Here is a 24,427-nt window from a genome sequence, read left to right on the forward strand (position 1 = left end):
GGTGGTTGGTTGCTTCCAACTACCTCCTTGAGTGTAAGACCTGCTGTGTGTGTTCATGTGTCTGATCTGCTGGGCCACCACTTTCTATTCTTGGAAATACCTGGCAACTAGAGGGTTCAAAAGGGGGAGTAAATGCTAACGTTTAACTGTAGTTATCTTCCATTAGGTTTGTCTCATGTCTTCAGTAGCCTCCTGTGAAGGATTAGGATGTTAAAAGATACTAATTTTTGATATCTACTGTTTATTTCTGGTCATAAGGCTTATCCTTGAGCTCTTGTGACTATCCTGCATTCTACTAAAACTTTTTTAATGGCTTGGCTTGTAGGTTGCAAGGATGCTGAAAGAATAGAATTACCCTGTTCTAAAACCCTGTCTGAATGAAGAAATGAAAAAAGCTGTTTACACTGAGCAGAACAGATTTTTTTTCTGCTTCATGCATCAACATTTGATGTCGGTTTAACTATGCAGGCTGCTTTTTCTTTTTAACTAGAAAGTGCGAGTCATGCTTGGTGTGTCTGTAGATGAAGTTAATCTAACAGTTTTTCCAAAGAAGCCTGTCTTACAATAGCTTTGCCATTAGCTAGAAACAGGTTCGTTGGAAGCAGCAGCTTTCAGTTTTTGGGGTTGTGATCAGTTAAGGCTTTGCTACCTAGAAATTAATTGTGCCTAATCTCTTAACTAACAAAACACAGCAGAACTTCACATATAACAGTCAGAAGATGTTAAAATCCTGTACAATGCCAGCATAATTAATAATTCTTTTTAAAAAATACTGTCTGTTCATTTCCATAATTTCTCTCGTCAAAAATTTACTGGTTTTTAGTCAATTCCAGGTGACTGAATATAATTGTATTGCTCTACAGGAAGTAAGAACTCTGGAAACTGTAGCCTCTTAGAAGCCATTTGCTGTTGCTGTGACAAAATACCATCAATTCGAGATTCTGAAAAACGTAAGAGGGAGGAAAAGTCTATAATAATACCCCCAAAATGTAAAAATTATTTAACGATAAGTATTTAAAGTAGGTAATGTACCAATGAATTACAAACTGCTACGTGCTCCTTGGTACAGTTAGCTTGGAATGTTTCACACTTATGTGGTGCATTTGAGGAGTCTGTGCAGGTGTTTTTGTAGAGAATTCTTAGATTTTCTCTAATAGTCAATTTTTGTACTATCGCAGTGATACTGAAAATGCTGCTGTGCTGTTGATGCCACAAAATTCTGTATGTAAATACAGAGAGAGCCTGTAGATGAATGGAGAGGAGGTGCCCACTAGACCCAATTCCTAATCTGATGAAAAGTGTGGCAACATATAACTGCTGGCTCCATTGGAATGGATTATTTCTGATTTAAGCCAACATATGAAGAGTCCAGCCTTAAATACTAGGCTATACAGCTGCTCACAGGAGAGTACAGAAACATCAGATCTTCTAGTCTGCAGGTGTGGTATTATGTACAACTTTCATTTGAGGAATCATGCCTTCTGCCGTGCTGCTGTTGCAGTCCCCCACTGTTCTACTCACGTCCAGGCTAGCTCGCAGCAGCTCTCAAGTGGGAGGACACACAATTCACCTGTGGGCAAAACTCAGGTTGCTTCGCGGAAGCAGGCAGGCAGAGGCCACGCAGGGCAGTGCTTTTCAGCTCTTTGTATGCTACTTAGTTGCTGGTGAGCCGTGCGGAAGCTCTGATGAGCGACCTGCGCTCACCGGAGGGAGGAGTTAGCCAGGACACAACCTGCAGCAGGAGGAGGGAAGGCAGGTTCATCCACGGGCAGCAGCTGTGAGATGGGGGACCAGAAAGCGTGCGTTCGCTGAGTGAACAGGGTGGGAACGTGAGTGGAGAGAAAAGCATGCAGTGGTCACGTGCTTTCTGGGCACAGCAGAGTTAGGTAGGTCAAGACACGTTATTAGTGTAAGTTTGTGCGTGCAGATGAACATGCATGTGCAAGCGGTGCAGGTTGCTGCACAGCTTATATGTTGAAAAGCATCATAGTACCGTTTGCTTTAAACGTTGAACTAGACCCACGTCTGGTGGAAGCTAATGAACTTCATGAAGAGCTCTGCTGATTTGTATAGTCTCACCCCTCACGTTTGGAGTGATTGTCCCAATTGCTTTGATACTTCAGCTAGATTAGCTATTCTTGAATTTCCAGTATACTTCTCTGTATCTACAGGTTACAATTTATACATATTTTTAGTCACAGGCTTTAAATGTAAATAGCCAAGATGAGTGTTCCTAAGCTCAAGCAAGACCAAAACTTATCTCCTGAAGTCCTGAAACCCAGTATGGATGTTACAGCTGTGTATTGTGATGTGTGGGTATGCAACCCTTATGTTATTTCCAGCATGATTTGGATAACACAGACACATTCATATCAAGTCAGAAACAGATTGGGCTCAAAGGGAGCCCTGCCCCCGCCCCCTCCCCCCCCCCCCCAAACCCACCAAAAATAAGACACAATTTTTGCTGTTTAGAAAATTGACACATTTCCGAAAGCAATGGTTTGTACCTGTCTCTAGAAGAAAAAAGCTTGAAGCAGTGAGTCTTCATCTGCTTCACTGTACCTCAACAAGAAAAGAAGGTATCTGAGAAACCAGATCTTTCTTTGGCTGGGAAGGAGCAGCTAGAGTAGAGTGCTGCCAACCAAGTTGTCATCTTTCATGTTTTGTTTTTTCCTTGGCAGATGTCTAGGGAGCATAGAATCTCTATAACTTTGCAAAGTCTCCCTTATTTGCCCTCCTTTGAGATTACTTTTCATCTTGATAAATACAAAGAGAAGGGAAGGAACAAAGCCTCTTTGGGCCGAGAAAAGGAGTGAGGGTGGAGCTTTTCCTTCACTTGGACTAATTGAAATATTTGTCACTTTTCCTTTTCCCCAACACTCCTTCCACAGTCTACCTGTTTTGCTCAGTCTCTTTGCATTAATGTGAAATACCAAGTGATGAAATCGGACAATACGCATTTTTGTAAAGCAATGCTCATGCGTTATACTTTCTTTCATTAATTTTATTTTTAATTTATACCAGACTGTTTTAAATGTAGCATAACCACAAATACTTTTTTAGAAAATATGCTAGCGATTCTTTGTAACAGACATTAATATTTATTACTAGGCTGAGATAGAGCAGAAGGTCACGCTTGCCATTAAAAAAAAATAAAAGCAGAAGCTATTTCTCTTTCTTATTCAGCGCTCCTGTTTCAATGGAGTATATGCAGGCAGAGATTCTGACTGGCCCAGTGATGCTGTTGTCTAGGATCTGATCCTGCAAGGCACTAAGCAGTGCAGACCTCCCGTTGTGGTAGAAGTAAGAGCAGTCAGCACGCTGTAGCATTTGGACCTTTCTACAATCGATACTAGCACGAGGAAATTTGATCTTGTATCAGAAGGGTTGGTTTCTCTTTTCACTTACAAAGGTATTCATTCAGTTTTGTATCTTTGTATGCAAAAGTAAAGCAGAGCTTTGCTCAGTAGCTCAGCATTAACACTTAATTTTAAATGAGAGAAGATTCAGCCACCTTGGTTTTATCTGCTGGCTGTGTATGACTAAAAGTGCTGTGTATCATTCTGACCCCAAGGTACAATGTATGGATCTGCTAATGTGGGGGTCAACCACTATTGCATTACTCTGTAGCACTGGGTTAGAACAGAGGGTTTAATTTGGGTTTAGTTAAATTTTAACTGCTCCCCCACTAACTAGGTTACGGGCTTTTCTGAAACCAGTTCTCTTCCTAGAGGAATTTCACATTAAAGCTTTAAGATTAGAAAATCCCGTGAACATTTTAAAATATTTAAAAACATTAATAAAAAGGTCAGTTCCTTCTAAAATAAACACAACATTTGAAGCAGAATAATATTTTAATAAAATTAAATCTAAATATTCACAAAGCATTATGCACATACAGTACATACTCTTTTTAAAGCCTACAGACCTTAAATCATTTTATTCTAATGTAGTCAGCTTTGGACACAAGCTAAGCTTACTCGTTTTGTAATAAGAAAGTTTATAATTGTTCCTGAAATTGATTTTACATATATACATATATATATATATATCTATATCTATACTCCTACATGTAAGTGTAGGTATATACACACACTTGTTTGTATATAAATATATACACACATACGTACTCACATATGTACATATATAAAACACACACATGCACACATACGGGAGTGTGTGCATGGTGTATGCCTGCGTCCACATACATATACACCCTGTTTAGGATCATTGTAGAGGGGCCAGTCAGTAAAAACAGGTAACTGCAAACAACCACACTAATAATTATTAAAAAAATACCCATAAGGTATTTTTTAATTAAACAGATTGTTGATAATTTGTATTGAACAAAAGGAACACAGTCTTCTGTATTATATAGAAACTAGATTTATTGCATTTGGTTATGTTCATGTGACAGATGAAGAGGACCTGTCTGCTCATGACAGCTAACTTCTATGGTGCCATTTATTTATTTTCTTTTTTAAATGGTCGAAAAAAATTATTCAATTAATGCAGTTTTGTGGATGCGACCTATGGTGATACTTTCCAGCATGTGGCGGAATTTTCTTGTCTGTTACAATACTGCCTTACCTCGACTGGTTTGGAAGGAGGCTGGTTTCTCTGTCCTAACAGTTTCAAACCCAGAAGACTTGGTTACCTTATTCTTTCTCTATGTTCAGAATAATTGTGATTTATTGTAAAAAGCTCACAACAAGAAAGATAAAATAATTTTCAAAAGTGAGCTACAAGAAGATTTTGCTTGAATTTTAGCTTGGTCAGGTAGGAGTTTTTTCTATGTGAATTATTGTTATTGGTCTCCTATTTGCTCTGAAGACATATCCACAATAAAATACTATTTCCATGACAGCAGTAAATGGTAATCTCCATGCAACGTAAACTGCAATTTCAGAACATGCATGTTATTTAAAAAAAATAAAAATATAAGGTGCCTTGAGAATGCTGGCAGTTTTACATTTGGAACATACAATTAGTGTGTGTGTGTGTATATATATATTTACATCAAAACTGCTCAACTTTACCTTACAAGCTTCAGATTTAGGAAAATATACAGTACTTTTGCATATAATGGTATATTCCTTGTAGCCCCTGAGTCAAGTATAGAGGATTTAAATACAAAAAAAAAAAAAAAGAAGGAAAAACAGCCATTAAAAGCACTTACATTTTTATGTGAAGTAATAGTATAAAAGTATTATTTCCCAGGAAGACCAGGATCAGAAACATGCCTATGAAGACTCAAGATTCCTACAGTGCTTAGTGAAGATTCTGGCAAAGAAGGGTGCCTAATTGGCTGTAGATAAGTTTTACAATGCTGTGCGGGACGCTCTGCAGGCTGGTCACGTTCTTGATCTAAAAGAGAAGCCAGGTTGTCTTCTGAGGCTGTGTTAAGATGCACTCCACTTGAGAGGGATTCTTTGGATTTAAGTTTCGATTTTTCAAGGTCTAGAAATTCAGGACACTGGAAGGGAGGAGAGGAAACAAGATGGTAATAATTAAATTGGTCTCTTCCAGGCTCTTGTTCTGCTCAGAACTGGCACATTCAGATGGCTGCTGGAAAGACGTGTTTGAAAATTAAGCAGCGTACTGAAATATTTTTACATGGTACTGCATTTGATTTAATGTAATTAAACAGAATTCTATTGATTGTCGAAGCCTGGATATCTTGTCCCCTCCTCAGACTTGCTCATATGACACCAAGATACACATACGAACAGCCCTTTCTAAAGGACCGAATATCCTTGAGACCTGATTTAAGAGTGTAGATTTCAACATTATTGAATTTGCAGTTTTGGTTCAGAATGTAACTCTGGAATTGCATCGTTCTGAGCATTATACCCATTTGGATTCCAGTCTCAGCACTCAGTTGTTCTTCACTTTTAAACTTGGAATTTCTGTGAAGTGTGCAGTGTGCCTGCTGCTGTTTGCAGAGGGTTTTGCCATACTTCTGTGCAGACAGAGGTATGTGTATATGCTTTGTGCAGGTACACGCACAGTGGGTTTACACTTCCGAAAACTACTGCTGCACGTTTGCTGCCCTGACAACCTTTACGCGTGTGAACTGATGCCTTCTGGGTGTGTTGGGCTTTCTGTGCCCATGTGTGTTCCAGCATATGCACAAGGAATCTGACACAGCCACACGTTCTGGATTTACTAATGGTGTGCTATGTGACTGGTTGGGGATTCCTAGATGTGCAGCAGCCTGTTTGGAAGTAATATGCCCAAGCTGTTAAACTCCAGAAATCCCAAACAGATTGGGAAAATCATTAAATTTTACCTGAAAAGAGGTGATGTGGAAAACGTATATTGGAAAACACAGGTATGTCACAGCTCTGTATGTTCATAGTTCCAGCAGTAGCAAGGGACTGGACATAAGAATGGCTTTAGCCGCTCCTCTATGACCATCGTGCTGCATCAGCTGGACTTGTCTGGCCTGTACCTTGAGGAAAGCACAGTCATGGTGCTCCTCAGGACTTCATGATTGGGTTCTATGGCGGATGCCCCCATGCAGAGCAGGTCTGATGCTTGTAAAGTGTTTGTGGCTTATAGCCATGTCTAGTATTTGTCATTTCTGCTAACTTTTGTGAAGAGTGTGATAATAAAGTGAATCAGTCTGATTATAAGATCATCGCGCATGTCTCGCAACCCTCCTAGAAAATGTGGGCTCTGAAACTGTGGTATCTAAGTCCGCTGTGGAGGTGCTAGGTCAAAATAATGATTTTGTATTCCTCAAACTAGTCAACAAGCACCTAGATTGGTGTACATGTCTTCCATCGGAAGCTAAAAAGATTAGCAAACTCTTTTGATGCTATTGGACATATACATACCTGAGATGAGGGACTGAAACTTCTGTCTGTTTTAATTGATGCTGCAGGCTGAAGCTTTCGTATCACCCGAATTGCTGGCTGTTGGTACTCTGCACCTGCAGTCACCATGCTATAGGCAGGTGGAATGAGCGTTGACTGCCTCTGCAGAAGCTGCAGGATGGTTTGGATATCAGCAGTCATTTGGGATTCAAGCCTAGAGGATTAATACAAGATCAGTTAACTCATGGTCAGGAACAGGCATATTTTAACATAGTGATTACAGATGCATTCAAGAAGGACCTGCAGCTTGTTAATAAAGCAAACTATTGCTTGTTATGACATGACCATGTCTTAAATAGGAAAGAACAGAAGAGGGAGTACTGAGCCCTTCCAAAGCTTGCTGGCTCTCCCTTTCCTTTGCAGAACCTACCTGCATGCTTCTCTCTGATGTTTTTGCTGCATTACAAATGAGTTCATTACTGTCCCTTATGTTTGCAACAAAAAGTAACACGGGGGACCAGGTCATTGGTTGAAATTAACTGGAATAAATGCACTCTTCTTGCTGTAACTAAATTGATTTGTACTGGCTGAGGGTGGGACACTATTTCTGATGTATCTGACAATGAATTCTGACATTCCCAATGCTAATACAATGCACTGAAATAAGCAGAAAACTCCATTTGTGTTTTTCCACAGTTAGAAAATGAAAAATATGTTCAAGATCATTAAAAACCCAACAGCCCAAGTCCCCTTACCGTGAAAATTTATTCAGACTTATTCAGGTCTCAGAATTAGTATCAACATTTCTGATGTTCAAATTTAGCAGCTTTCCCCCCCTGTTTTTCCCTTTTCATAAATTTGTATATGACTTCTGAAACACTTGAGCTGCTTATGTTGTTCATACTTAACAATTCCATAGCACTGAATGATTTTCAAATGGTCTTGCCAAGATCCATGACAAACTCAGCAATAGGTAATGCCTGTTGTGCCTCCCCAGCTGCTGGAAGGCTTCAGAACATGCTAGGAGGGACTGTAATACAGATATGCAGCCTTCTGTGTTGCAACTTGTCTTCTGACAGAGTAAACAAATCTTTGTCAGCAGCCTTTAATGTTGTGGGTGTTACTGCTTGGGCTCCCTACAGCAGCAGAATTGATCCTGTGCTGACAGATTTTTGCTCTCACCAGGTGCTTCACTAATATTACTTTTTATCACATTGGAGTTGTCCATTGGCTGTGTCATGTATTTATAAAAGCATCTATGAAATCAATCCGAAAGGTATGCCCAAAGGATATTTAGAGTGCTGTTTCTCGTTTTGTGGCATCAGCTCTCAAAATGAAAGGCCCAAACCCGGATGTTAGAGTCAATCATGCCCTGCTACCCTCTTGTTCACCTTCCTGGGGTGCTTTGCTACTTGCGAGTGTGCTGGTCCCATACCGGCATAATGCTGATGCCACAGGGGAAAATACTGCAGCAGCAGCTGCAGCAGCATGCCACCATCCCGAGAGCTTCCATCTGTTAAACATGGGCCTTAATGTCTCCGTGAATAAAAGGGATTCAGCATTGGAGGACTTGCATTGATTGTCTTTGTCTTTGAATTGACTATAAAATTGCTCCCTTCTTACTTTGTTAGCACTTGATAGGAGTTTCCAAGTACTTCAAATCAGAGTGCCTCTGGTAGTCTTTATTCATTATCATTGCATATATAACTTCTCTTTCCTTTCTCCAGAATTTAAAACAAGTCCAAGTCATGCCACCCAGGGATGAATAAACAGGAGAACCTCAGATGCTTGGCCCACGAAATTGTCTCCATGAAATTCCAATTGCTTAAAGAGGAGAAACAGAGATAGCTCTAGGGATGTATTCATACAGAGGCTTTCCAACCTCCTATATCCATTTAATAATTTGAGTGTTATGCCAAGCCTCTAACATGGCACGAAAATGTTCAGGAGTAAGTGATCATGCTTTTTAGCCCAGCAGGTTCTGACATAAGCAGGAAAGAATATTGTCTGTTACGTTCAGAGAAGACCCAGCAAGGCCCAAGGTTCTGAGAGCATGAAAAGTTTTAAAAACACGAGAACAATTAAAGACTAAAATGATTTAATAAAATCCATAACAATTTAAATCTTAGTTTATGAGAAACAATGATATTTTCACACTCAAGAAAATACTGAGAACGTGCATGAGAATTTGCTAAAACTATGTGTAAATTTGAGACACAACTTCAGTTTCAAGAGCATAAGATTTCAGGAAAAGAAATGCAACCAAAAGGCTACGCACTGCTGATGGGGAACATGCAGCTGTTTAGTTACGTGACGTTTACAGTTACTTAGATACTTAGATTACTGCAATTAGAAATTACAGCATTTAGGCTTGCATGTTAAAAATGTCTTTTTAATGTACTATATAGCATTCAGAAGTGAAAAATACTATGGTTTGATTGGCTTATGGTAAATGAAGGAAGCAATATGCAGTTAACCTGGCTTTAATCTGATTGCTAAAATATACAGCACAGAATGCCAATGAAAAGCTACTAATGTGTAATTAGGGCTGAGTGCATGTCATAGTATTTGTCATGGAAAAATATTGAAAGTAATGGAATTGCAGAGTGAAAATAATAAAAAAGCCACAGACCTGAGCATAGGGCAATTTAAAATTAAGTGAAATTACATGGTAAATTATAGTGTAGGATGGATCAAAATTCTGTAACCATACTTTTAAGATGCTATAAGTTATGCTGCTTAGCTACCAGCAAGAACCCATTATATCAGAGATAAATAGAGAGCAGGAAGAGACGTCCTATTAAGCAAAGGTAATAGTGGATTCTGACGAAGAAAGCATCTGCTTTCTGTTGTAACAGGTGTATGTATTTTGCCTTTCCACTGTCTTTCTTGCTATTGAGACAGTGCAAAATGACTTCATGCATCAAAAAGGGAATTTGTCTGCAATACTTTTTTAAAGGAAAGCAGCTGTTTTACTTTGGTCTCCAGGAAAGAAAAAGAATGTCAGATATTGAAGATACTAAAAATTGCCATTTTGCGATCGTGCAAACGGTGAGGTTTACATCTAACAAGGTGCCTCAGCACAGCTTCTTGGGTAAAAAGCTGGTCTCCTAAACACTCAATTGAGGAAAAGGATCTTCTGCAAGGCAATTCACAGTAGCAAATGTGGCTACCTAAAGGTAAGTGGCAGGAATATTCTGGCAATTAATGAAAAGTTTTGTACCCAGCATTCCCAGAATAGGTTCTTCCAAGAATCTGGAAGGATGAACTTAAGCGATATTTAGGCGCCTCAGAATACGTATAGACAACAAAGTGATATTCCCATCAGGTGTATTTTTGTACTTTTGAGCTTGTGAGGATCTGAATGCTTTTGGAAACTTCCTGCACAAATTCATTCCTCCTGTGGTGTCATCAATATCAGTTGTATTACTTACTCGTTCACACATATGTTTTTTTTCTGACCATATCTCTGTTTTTACCTGTTGAGTTGTTCTTGAAGTAAATCTAATCGATTCTCTACTTCTCCATATATAAAGTCACTTTCTGTTTCACAGATCCCCCATGTAACATGGGGTAATGCTGACTGAACTGGGGAGTCCTGATACTCCTGGATGTCTTCCTGCTCCCAGTTTCTTTTATCAGTGACATCTGATGAAAAACAAAACATATAAAAATATAGGTTTATATACATCTTGTTAGAGAGGCGTTGGAACCCCTCAAGCACCCCACTTACTCGTGTTTCTCAAAACCTTGAAAGTCAACTTGGTACACTGGCACACTGCCTGAACAACTCTCTTTGTTCCTTACTACTACTTAAGGAAAGATAAAAGTGGTCGCATCCATACTAACATTTTGAAGCCGTAAATAAGCAAGCAGCTTTGTCTAGTCAGCGTCATCAGAGTTCTGCTGCCGAATGGCTCCTATTTCTTCAGTTTTCTTTCTATTAATTTACCAGTGAATCCCTAGTTTTCTCAAGGTGTTTTTTTTAGCAATTCATTATTCACTGAAATTAGACATATTTGTTCTAACCTAAATACATTAAATGAGGTACTTGAATGTCTTTGTGTGTTTCAGAGACCTGGCTAAGACCCCTTCTCCTGCCCTTGAATGCGCTGTTGAAGTATATTTACTGTTTGGCTTTTTGGTGTAAAATGAGGGCTTGGAGCATTGCATTTACAGCACCGGGCATGCATTACAGTGCACTGGAATGCCCCCTCAAGAGAGAGTTGCCAGATCTAAGCTAGCTGCCTTTCTTGCCAATAATTGGAACACTGCTTGTCTTAACAAGGTGGAGGGGGTAATATGTTTTCTCTGAGACAGCGGCCGTTTAATGCAGCTCATACTGCTCATACTGCTTGCAAAAGGATACTGGTTATTATTTTCAAAAAGGAAATTGATTTTCATTGATGTAGCTTTTAGCATCACTAGGCTCCAACCTAACCCTTACATCGTTGTGTAAAGCATGTCTCAGAGTACCGTACTCTGTGTCTTACAGTACTGTGAGGTGAAAGGTGCCGGTTCATTTCGTTTAATAATTTGTGACTCCTAAAAGAATGAAATATTCAGCATTCCTGGGTCAGTCAGAGATCACTTTAATGTTAAACGAATCTTCGTGGTAAATAATAATTTTTTTTTTTTTTCCTCTGTTTGAACTGCAGATAAAATTTTGGATAAGATAGGGAAAATAAATTTATTTCAAGATAAAAAAAGCTCAGTTACATTATTAGGATCTTACTGCAGAAGTTCAGCTATATTGCTGAGTTTATTTACCCTTCTAATCCTACTATATTGTATATACAATATAAAAATTATTTAAAACCACTCTTTATACGAGTCATTTGTATTTATTTCTTTAACTCCAGGCCTTTGTAAAAAAAATGATGATGGCTGCTCCAGGCCTTACCCTGTACCTGCTGTGTTCAATTCCATCCCTCTTATCCCTCTCATTGTTGGATCTCTGTGATCAAATACTGCACTTTACCACCCAAACAGAACTCAGGAGCACTCCTTCCTTTTGCTTGGATTTCTGGTTAGAGCTATTTCTCCTTCCTCTTTCAATTTGTTTGATGTACACCTCTGTAGATTTATTAATTAGTTTACATTCTTGGCTCTAGGCTGTTTCTCCTGTTCAGTAAGCTGGTGAAAGATTTATCATGGGTATACTAGTTGCACATATCCTTATCAGACATAGAACGGAGATCTTGCTGTGAGCTTCACAGAGCCGACAGGTGACATACTTAGGTTGAACATTGCTCTTTCTACATCTACCCCTCACCACCCCAAGCCTTTATACTTTGAGTGAATCTGTTGTCAAGCAAACAGTCAAAAATTGCTCAGTACCACTCAGATTCTCCTCTGCTGTGATAAAGAATTCTGTTAAAACTTTAACACCTGCTCAATACAACTCCCATTAGGGCTGTATTTATAATTATTTACATGAAGTTACAGAATGTATTAAAAGTTCTTACTGCGCTCAGGCTGCTGCTTCAACATACAGCTGGACAAAATCCTTGACTGCTTATAAGACATCAGCCTCCGTTGTATGAATTTGAATCCCACATCCTCCCATAGTCCCTGAATGGTTTGCTCAGAGCTTCTCCTAACACTTCTCTTGGTACTGCATGCTGATAACTCAGCATAAGCTACATTCATTTCACACTTGTGAAATTTTTCGAAGCAGCCATAGCAGCCAGAGCCATGTTTCAAAGAAAAGAGAAAAAACTGGTGTAGATGAGATGTGAGAGGTTTGTCCAAACGCTATTAGCTAACCCTTTTCAAACACATCTTTGAGCAGTGTTGCTCAAAGTTTTTTTTAAAAAAAGTCCTGCTCAGATGTAATATTTCAAGTAGATTTAGCCAGGAAGGGGAGCTCTCACTACATGACTCCAAGTGGAGGAGGAGACTTTCTTTTTTTCAGAGAAAGGTGCTTACTGCATTATCTGATCTTTGGTTAGCAGGTGGTAGAATGGTTCCTGGATCTGTAGAGCGTGTTTGAATTTCATGTGACATGACCTATAACTGATTTTATGCACTGAGCAGAAGGAAGAGGAGAGAGATTTCATCGTGGCTACACAGAAACCTGTTCAGCTTCTCAGCCACTTAAGCCAACAGAAGGAAAGAAGCAAACGGTGTCACAGAAGCATGTAATTTGGTTTTAGCAGGCACACATGGCACAATTTGCAGTGTCCAAGCAAGCTCGAAGGCTCTCAGCAAAGAGAAGGGAGCAGACTATGACAAATTCAGGGGTACAATTTTAAACTATGGGTATGGGTGCAATGGATGTTGTATATCCAATGGACTTACTTTTAAGCAGTGAATTTCAGGAGCAGAAAATAAAAATATAGGCCATACATTTCACTGATTTTTAATGTTTTGCGAAAATCAAGTTGTTGGCTACTTTAAGCAATAAATCATTCAATAAAACCACATATTTTTCAATGCTGTGGATTATCCCACAGCTGTTTTTTGTCCCAGAATATGTATGTGTAGACTATTACTATCAACATTTAATTTGTGACAAAGCAAATGAATTGTCACTCAAACTATAAAATAAGTTCATACACTATAAGCAAGTTAATACACTATAAGATATGGTATTGTACTCTTCTAAGCATCTTTTCAGGTACCTCCACATACACAAGTAACCCCAGAAAAGCCCAACAGCAGTTACAGCTTTATAACTAACTATGGTCTTCCAGGGCTTGAAGAATCCTAGACTGAGAACTAAATCAATAAACGTATAGCTAGCTTCACTTAAACAATTCAAGAATCATTTTATAGCCCAAATAATGACCAAGTGAAAATACAAAATAGCATTTTTCCACACTATGTGGATTACCAGATACAGAAAATTATCAGGTCTTCTCAAGAGACATATGTTTTAACATCAAAATTTGCAGTTTAGGATTATGAGAGAGAAGTTTATGCAGCTTCCGCCTGCTTATGCAATACATTATTAATAGTGTTTCCATTCATTGACAGTAATTCAGTAATGACCAAAGCTTAAAAGAAAACTAAAGAGAATTAAATATGTATCAGTCACAGTGGTAATGAATTGCAGTAGCTTTATACAAGTGCATTTGTATTCAAGATTTATAAGTTACCATACTATATGAGGATTATAGACATACATACATACAAACAGTTTATTTCAAAATTTCATTATGTTTATGATGGTAAGTTATAATCTCTAATTAATTTTTATGGTAAGTTGTAATCAGTCTCTAATTAATAGCAGGAGTAAGAATTTAGTTTAAAACATGTATCAGTCAAAGCTGATCTTATTTTATCGACCTTGAAGTTTTTATGAAATTTGCAAGAAATGTAATGAGCTTTCACACACATTACCAGAAGTGCTAGATTACAAACTGGAAGAAAGAATGTGGTCTTAATCAAAACATGTAACCTTTAGACATGCTAAATTTAGCTCAGATAAAATCTGCAATAGGTTGCCTTGGAAAATGTTGCTATAGCTGCAAGGACACATTTCTGGCTATTGGTAGGGGAAAGGTAAGCTTTCAAATTGCAGTATGTATGCAACAAGTGTATGTGGTACAGATCTACACAGCCTTAACCTGGGGAGATGAGACTTCACATATTCGTACCTTTGAGATGTACAAATTACATTGTTTGGCCTGAGTAATCATTAGGTTCATTTAAAATTACAGCCTAAAAGCCTAAAGTTTATTGAATGATGGCTAAATGGTTAAATTGCCTCAATGGAAACAAACTGCTGAGGAAAACAGCATTAAGCAGTCCCTTCAGACTGAAACAATTACAAATGAACGTTCAGCAATATTTAAATTGTATATTAATCTGGGGCTTTTCATTAATTTCCCTTCACATCACTGAGAAAAATTAATATTTTAGTATATTAGATGTAATTTTAATGATGTGATTTAAGTCTATGTAAAAGTAACTGAGATTGCTTAAGAGTTTCTGATCATTTGTCATATACAAAAGCTCAAATCTTTGTTCTTGTGTTTTACTTATGGAAGTCAGGATTTGTTCTGTGTGGTGTAATGACATTCCTTTTAACCAACATGTGCAGCAAAATGTAATCCAGTTCTGTAATCCAGTCCTGCAGCCAGTGTATTAAACTACATTAATCCTCCTGAGAAATAATTCTTGATCTAAAATATTTTTTCTTGTTCAACTTTCAGGAAACACAAAAGTAAAGATAATCAGACTAAAAAGATGTCTAGTCAAACTTTACAAAGTAGCAACAGCTAGATTACCTTTGCAAGAACTGCTTCTTTTGTCCATAAGAATTTCTTCTGTGGCATGAACCATTTCTTCAAAGTCCACCTCTGTGGTTTTCTCTTTTACAGATTGGTAATCAGCTATCCCAGAAAACAGGGGCTTTTGCTCATCTTCAATGGAGGACACAAAAGATGATGACCCACTTTTTTTCTCCTCCAAGTGTTTCTTAATAGATTTATAGTATACGGTGGCATCCCCTGAGGGTTCAGGATCACTCTGATCATTCTCTTTGAAATAATCTGTTAAACAGAAATAATTGTGTACAATAATACGTAGTTCATGAAATTGTGTTCTTGTTTATTGTGGTCTGAGGATAGAGATGATTATATCAGTTAGGAAGTGCACTGTCTAAAGACTTTAAATTACTTTAAAGCCTTTTTTGATTCCTGTATCAGAGGAGATTTATATTTCTTTTGAAGTCCTAGAAGACTTTTACATGTATGTAGTAAGGATTCAGAGTCCCCAAGCCACAACCTATTATGCAAAAAGTTGATTTTATCTAAAAAGCAAAGGTTTTATCCACAGCCCTCCTGTTTACTCACTGCTTTTTCCAGGTGAGGATGAGATTTGAGAAAGTTTTATATTCCAAAGTTTTAAAAAATTAATTTATTATTTCATTTCCTCTTCCAATTTCTCACATTCTTGGGCATTTCTCACAGTTTTGACAGGCTAACAGTCGTGGATGCCAGACTCAGTATCAGAACTGCTCATTTAAGGTATGCTCACATAAGAGCATCTTTGCTGATTATTCTTTTCCCAGAAAAGGCAAATTTATTAATCAGCGACTCAACCTCAAAATGTCTGGGCCCACCTAAACAGAGAGCGTATTTCTTTATGCTTATTACCGTCAAACCTATATTTAGGATTGATATGATAGAGAGAAACCATATTGGTACAACAAGAAGGGAGTTCCTTGTCTGTCATTGTGGGATCATCTCAAAGCAGCTTTCCAAAGTAGCCCAAATCCCTTTAGAAATGATTGCAATTCTCTGAACATCCAATCTTTTGAATAAGAGAACTACACAACAGGCTGTGATATAAATGGTAGCAGAGTACCAAACAAGTTGAGAATGAATCTTTCATTAATCACATTCAAGGTCTGTAGTGAGAAACAGCAGATTCATTTCTCTTAAGAAGTTGCAAATAAAATGAGATTTAAAGCAGATGCCTTTAAAAACACATTGTAAAAATTAAATAGGATTTAAACCCAAGAACGATCATTTATGAATACAGAGAACTCCTGATCTCTTTTCAGCCTATACTCAAAGCTGATTTCCAATTCAATATTTGGTTTTACCTATTTTTAACTGAAATGTCAAGATAATTCCAGTTCTGCTATGTATTTAAAACACATTTTAGCAGGGTAGTCTCAACAACATATAAATACTGTAACTAGTTTGCATTAACTTCCTGAGGAGACAGCATGATTTCCCATCTGCTTTGTGCTAATTACTAATCAACATAGCTCTGGAATGTCTGTAGTCTTTACAGCCTACAGCAGTGGTTAATACAACATTTAGTACGTTCCCTAGGTTTCTTCTCTGTTTTCTGGTCACTATAAGGAAATAAAACTGGGCCCTCATCTAATCCTCTTTATCTACCCATGAAGAGAATGCAATATCTGTACAGAGCACTCTGTAGGAGTCCAGACATCTGTGAGCAGTGAGGGCAGGTAATGGTGAACAAAATAAAACCAATACCAAAGCGGGTGGCCTCTAACTGTACTCTCTAGAGTCTCCAAGGGCATTTAACACAGCAGTGGACTTTATTTGGCTTCTGTTAAGCAGGATTACTAGCTATAAGTGATACTGGTGATTCTCTGATACTGTGAAGCCAACACAAATGCAAAACGGACTGGCAGTGTAAAGCTCTTGGGGGATGCTCAGACTGGAAAGCCAAGTACCATGTTCTCTGCCATCCCATCTCCAAAACAGTACAAAACCAAAAGAAATCTTCGTAAGAAAATTCCAATGTAGATGTCTCCCATGGCTTTTCTTGTGGGAATATATGGTGAAATACATACAGTCACGCTACAGTAAATTGTCTTAATTACTTACTGCTTGACTGACTTCAACCTGTGAAAAAGATCTTCTAATGAAAGCTTGAAATTGCCATGTTTTAGGGTAATTTTTTATGTTCATGGGATTTTGTGCACTAACGGTAGCTGTAATAAGCACCCTGTGGAATACAAATCAATCAGTGGACTAATTTTAAGAGGAGGTCATTGAGACTTTAACAAAAAAAAATATATAGCAGCTGAAGTATAGCAGACTGTCTTATCTGTCATATTCACAGAATACTAAACTATCTAGAAACGAGAAGCCAGATTCTGCTAACAATTACACTGCTGTAAAACTAGGGTAATTCAATCGATATCCCTGCATTTAGTCTCAAGCTGTATCAGAATAACAAAACATATTATTTTCCAAAGGCTGTCCAGGTACTCACTGGCATTAGAAGAAAAGCAGAGATCTGTTGAATGTAGGGTCCTGCCTATTGAAATCAGGGAAGATTTCTTCATCAGCTGATCTATTTCAAAATATGCATGCTTGGCTCTATTGCTGTTGCTTTATCTGCTAGCCATCTGGCTACGTTCAGAGAGTCAAAAGTTGTTTTCCTTTTAAAAGGCTCTTATTTAATGCTAAAAATTTTTCTGTTTGGAGAATAATCCTGTGATAGTCTGCACCTAGAGTAGGAATTAAAATGGAAACTGCATTTTTTATTTGGCTCTTCAGCACCTGATGATGGTGCAGCTCTGTACCTCAGCTCAACAGCTTAGCAGTACCTCTGTATCTCAGTGGAAACAGGTTACAAATAATATCTAGGTAGTGTTTTATTCAGAGTGTGAATTTCTCCAGTTTCTCCCTCCTTTGGTAATGAAATCTAGTTATTGGTTTGGAATGAAATTTCCAGAGGAGAAGAGTTTTCTGTCTGTGTATGTGGATGTATGAGTAAGTTCACTTTCTATCACACAGACTCCAGGTTTTAAAAGGTTTCTCTTCTCCTGTCTCTTGTTTCCAAAATAAATGTAATTGTTAAAAAAACCCCCTCATCCTAGTGCTTCCTCCTTCCTTTTCCAGTAACAAAAGTTTCACTCTCTGATTCTGATTGCTAGAAAATATTTTTTGCTAAAGATTATTAGTTTGAAACTTCCTGCTTTACCAAACGTGTACAAACATCATTTACACTCTTTATGGGACTTCTTTTAGCCTGCTATGTGTTTTGGGTGCCTGCGAAGTTCACAGGCAATGCCCTCTGACATTTGCTGTCGGGAAATTCCAAAATCTTCATAGTAATTATCAGAATGTTTATGTCCTGCTTTTTGCACTTGCACTGGCAAAGGAAGGGAAGAAACAGGGTTGTCATGAGGGCAATGAAATATAGCTATGACATAGACTCACAGAAATACTGGCATAAAATCCATCTTGGTGGGATGGTTACTAGAGATCAAACAAGGTTCTTTTGTGTGCCATGGTCAGCTTGCAGTATTGAAGTTTTGCATTATTCAGACAGTGGCAATCTTCATGATCTAGACATATTTTCTCTTAACGTATTAGTCTGCTGCAAACAATATTGGTGAAAGTGTCAGTAATGTATTACGTGTGGAGCAGCATTGTTTAATATTACTGCAATTTCATCAGCCAGAATTTGTCATACTTAATCAGGCTAGCTGTGTAGCCTAGTGTTTCAGAAGGTGGCAAATCTTTACTCCCTTTTTCAGCCATCCAATAAAAATCCCATAATAAACCTAGACAAATTCAATTTTGTGCAGGAAATGAGGTGAATGACTTCCTCGTCCCCGCAGAAAGGAGTTTGTATCCCAAACCATAAACCAGATAATCCTTATCATTAACATAAATCTGCATAACTATAAATCTGTTCAGTAGACGTGACATCTTCCCTTTCCTTTGAAAAAAACCTACCATGTTATTTTACACTACACTAAGTATGTCCCTTGGTAAGGAGATGGAATGCACATTATGACCTGGGAGGAGGGATGGCTGATTGCTCAAAAGGATCACAGATCTTCAGATTCCCAGCAAGTTTTTTGGTTCAACAGTTATTAGCTCTTTCTCATGTGATATTCACAAATATTCCTGTGGTAGTCAATCTGTCTTTTCTACGCATGGACAAAATATTTGCTAGTCATCATGACTATTTGTTATCTGTTCTTTAATTTAAAAATGTCAGTTACCTTGTCAGAGAGCAAAAAAAATGCCTTATATGCCCACCCAGGCACCACAGGCTGAAAATATTTGGAATAAAAAGTAAATGACCAAGCATTTCAGCTAGTATGTCAAATACAATACCACAAACATGGTAAAATCTCAAAGATGTCAAAAGCTGTCGATACTTTATTTGAACACTGATGTTCAAGCCATGCCTATATTTTCCACCATATAGATGGGGAGCAGCATTAAAATCAGTCAGGCAAAATGGTAATCCTAATTCCTGAAGTTGCTGCTTTTCACTTAGTGGTGCAAGAACAATATAATTGATACCTAATATTTATGTAATATCAGAAATTACTGGCACTGTGGAGCGGGACCAACGTATAATGAGGGGTGATTCCAGAGAAGTCTACTCAAGTTGTATGTAGGCTAAACTACTCTATAGAATGTTAACTGGGGACTTTAGGATTACTAAACTGCTAATTAAAATGGTCCTAATTATTTTTTCTTGCTGTTTGATTCATACTTAGTTGAATGTGACTGGTATGGAGTACATTTCTAAATATAACTGAGTGCCTTCTGATAGATTACATAATGGAAGAACATCAAAAAGGAGGAAGCTGACTGCTTGTAAACATGAAAATCAAAAGGAACCCTGTGTCTGGTCATTCAGCAGATAACTGTTGCTATGGTGAAGATATCGTCACCTTTTGGCCATATTTTTCATACATCTAAGAATAAAATAAAAAAGTTAAAGTAATTTGTATTCCTCTAAGATATATTTTATAACAATGAAATCCACACGCAAGTTGTCTGACACTTTTGTTTCTGTTGCCATCCTTTCTTTGACTTGGGTCTTTTGGATTTGGTTTCTTAACCCAATCTGCAATTAATATTTTTACTTGAAAATTACATTTGTGCACGACCTTCCAATGACAGACTTCAGAACAGATTTTTAATTCACAAGTTCTATTATCTTTTCATTGCTTAATTTTAGTGAATTTAAAATCTTCAGAAAGAAAATGGAACTGATTTGCTAACAGTCTTATGGGAAACTGTATAAAGAACTTTAGTGGATTTATTTTCCAATAGGAGAAGGACGTGATCCCCACAGTCTTTACAAATGAATGATAGGCAATAGATAAAATTCTGGACTTCATTTTGTATGCAACATTTGAAAGGAGAGCTACTTCACCTTTGCTACCAGAAAATTTGTCTGAAAACTGATTTTGGCCTTGTCTATAGAGATATTTAACCCTTCTCAAACATCAGAAAGTACTATAACTTACCCTGAATTCACTTAAACAAACCCAAGACATTTATAAATCTTGAATTTTAGTGCTTGAACTCTTGTCTCTTGGGATCAGCTTGGCCTACACTCAGCCTCAGAGTCCTGATGCTGCATATCGTGACATCTGGATGTTTGTCAAAACCAGACTCAACTAATGTCCTGACAAGGAACAAGGAACATATCCCAGGAAAGGTCATCTGAAAGTCCATTCCAGAGGATGAACAACTTGAACAAAGCACTCTACCATTTTTTTCAGCTGAAGAGAAATTTGTCCATTGTCAGGACAGTCTTCTATTGCCATCATGATCATCTCAGGTCATGACTGGTGATCAGGGAAACTGAGAAGTGCTGCCTTCATAAACATTTCTGAGTGCCTGCTGAAAGCATAGCTTGCTCCAACATCTGCACTTTACCAAAACATCCCTGAAGACAAAATAGCAGAGAAAAAAGCGAAAACTTTTAAGGAGAGTTAAATCATAAAGTCTGTATAACCAATAATTTGAAATTATAAAAAAGCATAAATTAGTATCTCTAGAGGTTTTTTTTACTCCTTGGTGAAACATCATTGATGATTATAGCAGTGTTCAAGTCAATGGAATGTCTAATTATTAGTGCTAGAAAAACTACCTACTTTTTGGATGGGTTTTAATGCATGAAAACTATATGGAAAAATCACAAATTTAGCGTACATGAAAAAAAGAAAAGTAGTTTGAAAGCTGTGCAAAGTGTCTATTGGGTAGCCTGAGAAGTTCAGATTTAAATACTTTCCAAATGATCTCAGCTGAAAAAAACAAATTGGTATGTTCAGGAGAAGTAGTTGGTCCTAAAGCTCTGAAAACAAACTGTACTGTTAAAATCTGCAGTGCACTTTGTGTAGCAAGGGTCTCTGAACAGGAAAACTATTTATGTGTCATATATAATATAGTAATAATGCTTAGTACAGTGAAAGAATTAACATAAATCCTGCCATTCACATACACCTTATTTGCTTTTGTTAATCTAGAAAATCACATAGTATTCTGATGTTTAGTTGCACTAGAATTCACTTTTAAAAGTGGAAAGTTACATTTGCACCTTTTTAGTTACAATTAGAGAGTAGTAAAGCACACAGTGGCTACTCAGTGATATATTTCTTCACATTTGAGGACCACAGGATTATAAATTTTAGAAATAAAAAAGAGCAATGTAATGAACCCTGAAATCATCACCTATTAATTAATAATTTAATTTAGCAACAGGGCCAGATTTTTGTGATAAGATGAGGACTGGTTACATTACTACAATTTTTCCTTCTGTGAACATCATATATAGTTATGCTCTTCTACAGCATAATATCCAGCAGAACTTACATGAAACAAAGAACAAGTGAAAATAGCTTCTTTCCATCAGAGAATTTTCTTTGGCTTAAGAATAATCTTTTGAAACAGTTACATCAAAGCTTGGCTGTTTTCAGAACATGGCAGAGACAAGAGTTCTTAAGGGTGCACACACATTTCTCCACACATTTCTTAAGCTAGTAGAAAGAATTTATCTAAAGTACCACCAGGGACATGGATTCGTGTATCTGCAAGTCCTTTTTCTGCACTTTGGTACAGTAGATGTCTGTAGACCTGCCAGACCTCAAAATCTGAAACAATGCCAAAGGCTTACAATGGCTCCTGAAACCTGGGGTGTGGAAATCCCTATATTCTTCAGCACATGTTTGTTTTCCTCCTTTTTCCTCACTTCTACTCAGTGTTTCCCTGAAAATTTCCCCACCTATCTTTAGGATCTCTTACTTACAAAATGTACTGTCAGATATGTGTGTGGTATTTGACTGACACCAATAAAAATCATATCTGTCTAGAAACTGATGCAGGAAGATTCCTATGAAAAGTAGATTACTGGTGGTATTTTAGGAAAGTTAAAACTTCTTCTCCTCTCAGTAGTAAAAAGGTTTAGAGGTCTTATTTTTCTGTGACTGTTTTTAATGATAGATGATTCCTTTAATTCCAAATTAATTCATAAATTTGGAGCTCCTAAGTCTTCACTGGGAAACCTAAAGATACAAACTAGTGAAATTCTGTCATTACAGCAAGTACTGTCAAATTTACTGAAAGCTTCTAGTAGGTTGGGTAGTGATGGTGGAGGAAATGAACTGTTCTGTGGCTAGCAGTGTCCCCCAGGGGTCAGTACTGGGTCCAGTCTTGTTCAACATATTCATCAATGACCTGGATGAAGGAACAGAGTGCACCCTCAGCAAGTTTGCTGATGATACTGAACTGTGAGGAGTGGCTGACACACCAGAAGGCTGTGCTGCCATTCAGCAAGACCTGGACAGGCTGGAGAGCTGGGCAGAGAAGAACTTGAGATTCAACAAGGGCAAGTGTACGGTCCTGCACCTGGGGAGAAATAGCCCCATGCACCAGTACAGGTTGGGGGTCAATCTGCTGAAGAGCAGCTCTGCAGAGAAGGACCTGGGAGTCCTGGTAGACAAGTTAACCATGAGTCAGCAACGTGCCCTTGTGGCCAAGAAGACCAATGGTACCTGACTAGATTCTTTTAAGTGGTGCCCAGCAACAAGACAAGGGGCAACAGAAACAAACTGGAGCACAGGAAGTTCCTCCTCAACATGAGGAAAAACTTCATTACTCTGAGGGTGACAGAGCACAGGAACAGGCTGCCCAGGGAGGTTGTTGGAGTCTCCTATTCTGTAGATATTCAAACCTGCCTGGGTGCAGTCCTGTGTGACCTGCTCTAAGTGGACTTGCTTTAGCAGGGCGGTTGGACTACAGGTCCCTTCCAACTCCTGCCATTCTGTGATTCTGTGATACTGGAGAGCTGTTTGAATTACTGTTCTGTCTTAGTGCTGCTTGTGAGAGTTTGGTAAATTAATATGTCCTTTGCTGTGTTTTGTCTTTGAGCTATGAAGGTTTGGAAACAGGGAACAGCAGAAGATACCAAAAACTCTTCCATAAGGATCCATGTTCCTTTTTTTTTTTTTTTTTTAATGGACTAAGAAAGGACCTAGCTTTGAATAACTGATTTTGAGACATATTTAAAAAGCCAAGAATTTCAAAGTTGAGTATGCAATCCTTCATTTATTCTTTTGTGACACTTTTAGTACAATGAGATAAGTTAGGGATGGGTGACAGCCTTATCTCTGAATTTTCTTGCTCTGTGTGGCTTTGTATCAACTTTAATGCTAATCAGATAATAATGGAAGGGCAATTCTTGGTTTATACTTCAGGAAATAATATTAGACTTAAAAAATCAGAAACAAAGAATTATAAACATGTACCTCAGAAGGGAATCAGGGCAAAGGCCAAAACAGGTCTATCAAGTTTAGAATTATCTTCTCTTTTACAAGGAATTCAGCTTTCACTTTAGTACTATTATCACTTTTTTTTCAAAGGATGGCTATGAGTTTGTATGACTGCATACAACATTTTGATCAGTTTCGGCCTCTGGAAACAGCCTCTCTGGGAGAAACTCCTGGAAACAAGAGTTTTCTGTGGAAGCTCCCTGAGGTGGCTCCTAAGCACTGTGGTAACAGCAATAACAGTAACAATAATAGGAGCGGATAGAAAACTGCACTGATGGGCTGTCTGATGACCATATACTTTTTGTCAAGAGTTTCATGCTGAAGGTAAGTTTTCAGGGACATGAGGTCTTGTTTCAAGCCATATGCTGCCTGCCAAGATATTGTTTCCTTGTCATTTAACCACCTAACACTCTGGCTGGATATTAGAAGCTCTTTTCTAATTAAGCCCAAGCAAACTTCATCAGCATAATACTAACAGCTTAACACAGTTAAGTAAGAGCTTCAATTTTTGTCCAGATTCTTACCCTACTTTCTTGCTGGGGACACAGCACAGTGCTTGGCTGAGTCATCTCTTTAT

The 24,427-nt window shown here is 37.9% G+C and overlaps 1 protein-coding gene across 3 annotated transcripts in view; it reads right to left on the reverse strand.

Moving 5' to 3' along the window:
- Positions 1-5,209: 5,209 nt before the first annotated feature.
- Positions 5,210-24,427, reverse strand: part of KCNH7 (potassium voltage-gated channel subfamily H member 7) — a 231,112-nt gene continuing 211,894 nt past the window's right edge. For 2 of the 3 annotated variants that reach the window (XM_086464984.1, XM_086464983.1), the window contains 4 exons: positions 15,059-15,322; positions 10,301-10,469; positions 6,843-7,035; positions 5,210-5,476 (listed from right to left, as the gene is read on the reverse strand). In XM_086464984.1, coding sequence (XP_086321110.1) covers positions 5,210-5,476; positions 6,843-7,035; positions 10,301-10,469; positions 15,059-15,322 — 893 coding nt within the window. The remainder of the gene's footprint in view (positions 5,477-6,842; positions 7,036-10,300; positions 10,470-15,058; positions 15,323-24,427) is intronic. The other variant, XM_086464985.1, reaches the window with a different exon arrangement.

Source organism: Leptosomus discolor, chromosome 5, assembly GCF_034619465.1.
Source record: "Leptosomus discolor isolate bLepDis1 chromosome 5, bLepDis1.hap2, whole genome shotgun sequence".
Lineage (NCBI taxonomy): Eukaryota > Metazoa > Chordata > Aves > Leptosomiformes > Leptosomidae > Leptosomus > Leptosomus discolor.